The sequence below is a fragment of the Pyxicephalus adspersus genome, chromosome 5 (assembly GCF_032062135.1).
Source record: "Pyxicephalus adspersus chromosome 5, UCB_Pads_2.0, whole genome shotgun sequence".
NCBI classification, from domain to species: domain Eukaryota; kingdom Metazoa; phylum Chordata; class Amphibia; order Anura; family Pyxicephalidae; genus Pyxicephalus; species Pyxicephalus adspersus.
Genome location: NC_092862.1, coordinates 48,684,702 through 48,691,467, shown reverse-complemented (window position 1 = coordinate 48,691,467; position 6,766 = coordinate 48,684,702). Strand labels below are relative to the sequence as shown.

General features: G+C 40.8%; 1 protein-coding gene across 1 annotated transcript in view; it reads right to left on the bottom strand.

The window, feature by feature from the left end:
* The window catches only part of VAPA (VAMP associated protein A), a 16,074-nt gene extending 13,908 nt beyond the window's left edge, over nucleotides 1-2,166 (bottom strand). The window contains exon 1 of the mRNA XM_072411450.1: nucleotides 1,956-2,166. Coding sequence (XP_072267551.1) covers nucleotides 1,956-2,037 — 82 coding nt within the window. The 5' untranslated portion in view covers nucleotides 2,038-2,166. The remainder of the gene's footprint in view (nucleotides 1-1,955) is intronic.
* Nucleotides 2,167-6,766: the final 4,600 nt, after the last annotated feature.

The following is a 6,766-nucleotide window of genomic DNA, read 5'->3' as shown; positions in this document are numbered from 1 at the left end:
TACCCGGGATCACCATAGAGAACACTACCCGGGATCACCATAGAGAACACTACCCGGGATCACCATAGAGTAAAGTATCAGTATACACACAGCTGGGTTCATGCTGTGGTCTCCAGGACACAGAAAGATCATGAAAACTTCACATTTGGATCCGTAGGATTCACTTGTCTGTATGGCAACTACAAATTACATTATTTTACCCCCTTTCGAGACCCAAGCACAGCAGAAGCATTGAAGTCATTCAAGTGAATCCTCCTGGCAGTGACTTGGCATTCTTTAACTATAAGCATTTATTATTTATTATTTAACTTTAAGCAGACAGGATGCAAAAGGAAGCCGAGTGCTGAGACCCTGGTGACTTTAGTGCTTCTCTTGGGAACTTCTACAACCACCCGGCTGTTTTTGGGTGGTTACTGAAGCGTTGGGTCACAATGCAGGGGCTGACACCTGCCTACAATTTCTTCCAACCCAACTTAAAAAAATGTTAGTTGAATTGCTCCACAGTGTCTGCAGCTACAGAGCTGAGTGAAAGAGTTGCTTTACACCTGAGTTACAGTTTATTAAAGTCAAATTAAACTTAGTTGTTAAACATCAAGTCCATTTTAAAAGCTGTGAATGTGTATTTCACTTTAAGAAAGAATTAATTACTGCCTTGAAACATATGGACCCGGATAATTCTCCACCAGGGAATGTCAGATTCACTGCTTTATAAATTCTAAACAGTGCTCAGTGAATGCTCATCAATAAAATAAAAGACAAACATTCATACATTGCCGCTGGCTTGGCCCCTCATAGCAGCTAATTAAAATTGAGATATTTTCTTTTGAGTCTAGCTGTTTTTAAATTCATTTTTAACCATTCTTAGGAGTAGAAAAAATGTTTTGATTTTGCATAAGGCTATGAAAATCTGTGATCAGGCAACAATTATTGCAGACAGGGCCAGGCCCTCCTGTAAAAAAACAAACTCCCTTGCCTGATCATTATCAAAACAAACTCTGATGCCAGGAATGCCAGAATCGCCAGGGATGAGTAAGTGTTGTGTCAGCCCAACCCAGCCAATCAGAATAGAAGAAAAGTGAAAGCAGAAAGAAGAGGTCGGTGCCAAAAAAATCGCACCACAGAACTCTATACATCGTCGGTCGTGCTAGAAATGGAAGACACAGGAGTTATGTCACCCCAATATGGCCAATAAAGATGGACAAATGTCATTTTTGGGAGTAAACAAGGAAGATGGCTCTGCCCTGCGACAGACCGGGGATAGGCGAGGTTTAGTTCGGCTTTAATCCCTACCTGGCCCTAATAACGCTATAAAAATAAATAAGTGATAAAGTGATTGCTGAATGAAAAGGAAAATGTCTCGGAAATAAATTGTATGCAGATCTCATTTAAATCATAAAATCCTCCTCCTAGATTGTAAGCTCTTCAGGGCAGGGTCCTCTCCTCCTCCTGTGTCATCGTCTGTATCTGTCATTTGCAACCCCAATTTATTGTACAGCACTGTGTAATATGTTGGTGCTATATAAATCCTGTTTATTAATAATATTCTTGGCAGGATTCTTTCCTTGTATGTCCTGCTAGCATGGACTTCCTGTCACAGGGTGACAACACTGACTGGGCCTGTGCACCAGCAGTAGCAGTGTTGTCACCTGGATGTGTTGTGATGATGTGTCTGGGATCAGATTCTTGGGGCATTCTGTGGCCCGAGCAGTGTAATATATATGGCAGAAGATGGCGGGACAGGGTTGATTAGCAGAATGCAATGACTGTATGCTGTGACAGGACACACATGGCGGGGAATGCAGACAGTGTAAGGTATGTGGGGGGAGGGCTGTACAAATACGCAGCCAGCACTGACAGGACTATAGGGTGAGCCCCCCGCCATCCACACACACTGCACTGCTGACACTGACGCTGCACTGCCCGCTCCGTCCCTCATGCTGCCGGACACTATTTACCTTTGAATTTGAGCTCGTGAGGCGGGTCGAGGACCAGGACCTGCTCGTGTTTGGACATATTGGCCCCGCCGGCTGCACACATTCACCTCACAGTAGGGACGCGGCGGGGAAGGAAAGGCGAGAGGAGGCCTCCAGTCCGAGGCACAAAATGACACCAGGGAAGATGCTAGATTGGAGAGGTTTGAAGGAGGAGGTGACGTCACGGCCATGTGACCGCACCATGTGACCTCCTGACACCCCAGTCATGTGACTGAGCCATGTGAGCTTCTGATTGGAGACGGAAGATTAGCGGTGGAGAGGGATACACCGCGGAGGAGGAGGAGCCTGAGACGTACGGAGGGCGGAAGTGTGAGAAGGCGGCGGCTCCGTGCAAAGTTAACCTATACAAGGCTGAAATTACAGAGTTGTCCCCTAACACAAACGTTATTCAAAGTTTATATAAAAAAGTAATGTTTTGCTTGCATATCAGCGCCTTAATCTAACATATAATAAATAAAATATAAGTGATATTTATGTTCAATATGTTGTTTGTTTATGTAATATGTTTGTGTAGAGGCTGCTGGAAGTTTTTTATTATTTGTGTCTGAACACTAGAGGGCAACACAGCGGCTGCAACGTCAGCTTCCTGTCTAAAAGAAAACTACATATCCCATGATTCCTTGCATTGTGTACCATGGATGGAGGTGTTACATTTGTAGTCATGCTCTATAATGACTTAATGGGGTGGCTACAAGTGAATAACAGCATGGCGAGTAGCCAGGGGCATTTAGGGATATTTGGTTATCTGTAAAGGATCTAAGGTAATTACTGAGACAATTTGAGTATGTGTTTTTAGATCGACAAGTCTTTAAAGAGGAAGTAGACTCAAAACAAAAAAATCACACTTACCTTCGATCCCACAGATAAGTCTATGTTCTATGTTCAATGAGGGCATTTCATTGATGGCTGCACTTATTTTTATGCCACAGGAACTTTTAGTACTTTCACTGTTTTTTTTCATTTTACAGATACTGCTAAATTTAAGGCTTGTTTGTTCTGTAAAAAAAATAAAATAAAATATTGCTTATGTTTTGTATTGTTAGACTAACGCTATACTATTCCTAATATATGGTATTGTGATGGTATTATGACTTCACGGTACATAGTATGTTAAGTCCATCAAGTTCAACAACTAGGGAAATAAAAATATCCCAGATATAAAACTCTATGGACATAGTTGATCCAGAAGGAAAAAGAAACCCTGGTACAATTTGCTGCAACAGGAAAAAAATTTCTTCCGGATTCCATGAGGCAATCCGATGTTTCCTGGATCAACAGTCTGTTATCTTTCCTTAAATGCTTTAAAGCGTACCTAAACTCAGAAATTTCACTTTACATAAAAGGATAAGGACAACCCTTTTATGTAAAGTAAAAATTCTTTTTTTTTAATTTGTTTTTGTTTTTAACGCGCCTAGGCGATCAGGAATGAATGGGAGCGCAAAGCCTCCTGGGATACCTAAGTCACACATCCCGGAAAGCTCTTGGGTGATCTTGCACCTGGGTCAGGTGACAAAGGATGAAGAACCAGGAAGAAGAGAAGATGGCGCCTGGAGCGCCGGCTCCAGAACGGATGTCAGGACGGCGTGGAACCTTATGCAAGACATCCCTGGATTGAACAGATTGCCCTGCAGGATTGAAGGTGTGTTTTTTTGCCGGTTTTCAGTTTAGTTCCTCCTTAATACCCAGTTTTTTTCTGTGTGTCTGGAAATCATCCAGCGTTTTTTCCTAAAGCAATCTATAGTAGTTGCTGATTTGCTGTTCTTACTGGAAGATCTGTCCAGCTATGTTCTTTTTCCTGGGAGTGTTCAGTACATAAAGAAGATCCATGGAGCTCATTGATAGACCAGAATAGCTGCACACAGCACATGTGAGTCTCCATCTTTCCCATTGTGTGATATGAAGAATGATAACGTAATTCCCATTTCAACTTCTAGAGAATTGCAGCATTTCTCACATCTGATTAATTTTAGAGTTTAGCACTATCACTCATATATCTTACCAATGTCCATATGGTTACACTCTCTCTGCACCCCTGTATCATAAGTCTGCCACCACAATCCACTCCAGCCTTTGTCACATCTCTTCCCATCTTGTCTGAGAAGCTTTATTCACCAGTGTTCCATCACTGACCATGCTATGTCGCCTGCCAGCTCCCCCATGGCTATCGCCACTGTACACCATACAACATGATGAAGTGTTCCCACTCTTAACTCTTCTCTTAAAGCTTTTCAATGAACTAGAGCTCTGCTTCCAATATCCACTGAAAAAAATCACATCCCACTCTTCTTTCTTTGACAGACACAGACAACGACACAGGAGGAGGAGAGGACCCTGCTTTGAAGGGTTTACAATTTAGAAGGTGGGGGAAGTATCTCACAATAGGACAGGAGTTATGGAGTGGTGGGAAGTAGTGAGAGTTTTAAGAGACAAAAGAAGACGGGTAGGCAAGTTTGAAAAAATGGGGTTTGAGTGCTCTTTTAAATCAGCGGAAGGTAGGAACATATACCTTTTCTTATGTGTTTGTTATAATGCAATTATTTGGTGGCAATAACATCTTGGAAGGAAGGAGAGGACATCTTGGAGAGGAAGTAAACTCAAAACTGCCCAAAACAAAAAAAATACACTTATCTTCTATCCCGTAGAGCAGTCAATTGGTCCGGAGGTTTCTTCCATTGGATCCTGCGTCGCCCCAGTATCCGTCTTTGGGCCCGCGCGTTAGGGGCTGCCATCTTCTCCTCTTCTCCTGGGTTCTTCTGCCTACGTCACCCAAGGTAGGCACGAGATCAGGTGACGTAGTTTGGTAAGATACCTTGCTGATCTCACTGCGCATGCGTGACACCGGCAATTTTATCCCCTTTTGAGGAAAGGGCTCCTAATGTGCATGCGTAGAAGGAGCACCCAAAAGTCTCCCAGGATTTTTGACGTAGATATCCCAGGAGGCTTTGCGCTCCCATTCATTCTCGATCAGAACAAACAGATTTTTTACCTTACATAAAAGAGTTATCTACTCCTTTATGTAAAGTGAAAATTCTGAGTTTAGGTACGCTTTAGGTCAGTGTCCTTTTATTGAGTATTTGCTGAAGACTAAATAAAGCAGATGTCAGCTACATATCTTTTACCATAGGCTACTGTAGCCATCAACAGTTTAGAATTAATAATGCATCTGTGTAAGTGATACAAATGTAATGTGAAGCCATTAGCTTGTAACATACACTTACTGCACATTATAGAAATACTAAATGCTATGTACCACCCCCAAGTGTAGTTCAGTCAGGTAATTACTGAGTAAGAATATTTCTATTACATATTAAATTATCACCTTGCAGCAGGAGGTTATGAATTCCTATGGTGTAACCTATCTACCAATGCCTAGTAATGTATTCAGTACAACTTGTATATTTTCTTACAAAAAGCTTCACAATATTATAACCCTGAATCCATTATAACATTTAGGAAGTGTGAATGTGCTTTCAGCAGATCACTAGAATTTGAAAGTACAAATACCTCAAAATACTTTCCCTTCCATTTGCTTCTAATTTTTTTTCAGTACAGTAAAGCCAGTCACATACCGTAAATTACAATATGATTGTAAAAGTTGCTTTAAATTTACAAGCAATATAGAGCAATGACCTATATCAGTAATCCCTATAATTACCATTCAGGCAGACAGACCCTCATATTATGGGGTTTATTTACAAAGCAGTAAATCGGACATTCACTGAAACATTCCCTGGTGGAGAGTCTTACGGATCTTTGTGTTTTAATTACAAAATTGATCTAGCCAATGTCAGATTTACTGCTTTATAAAAAAGACTATGTGATTGTTAGTAAATCTACAGGATCCTATACAATTATAATTAATGTAACATGTATATAGCACTTGACTGATCCAATCAATAAGCTACAAAATACTGCCTATATGTGCACAATACGGTTATGTGCTATAATGTCACTTTGTGTTTGTATTGCAGCAAGGAACAAAGCTGTCTTATAAAGGCAGTTTTATATGTTATACCCTGGGTACAAATAGCAAACAATCTGTAATAGCCAATAAAAGCATCCTAGCCTTCTACATAGCAGCCCTCCGATATGTACTCCAGTTACCATTCATGGTTCTTATGTGTGCTAGCCATCTAGTAAACATAGCTATCTGCCTTCAATAGCTGACTTTTGATCCATCACTGCAATACAAACACAAAATGACATTGTAGCACATGCAGCCTATGACTATAAATGTTTGAACATTTCCAACATGCATAATTGCTTCACAACGGACACAGAGGTGGTAATGAAGATAATAATGATCTTACAAAAGTACATGCTACTTCAGACTGACTTTTGATCTGATCATTTAATTGGATCATACATCAATCTAAGAAAGAAATATGCCCATGTGTACCTGCCCTTAGAGATTAGTCTGTGTGTTGAAGTAAACTAACCATTTAAGAACAACTTTATCTTTAATGACAATGTCCTTTATTAAATTCCTCACCCTCGTCCACTCTAAATGCAGCCTTCCTGGAACTTAGTATCTAGTATTCTTTCTTGCAGCAATGGCCTTGATTTATTAAAGCTATCCAAGATTGGAGAAGATACACTTTCATCAGTGACACTAGGTGATCCAGCAAACCTGGATTGGATCTGGTCCAGAATTGCAAACATTTGCTAACAAATAGCACATGACTTTTGAGAAATCTGTTCCACGTGTACTGGATCACCAAGCTTCACTGATGACGTGTATCTTCTCCAGCCCTGGAGAGCCTTATTAAAAT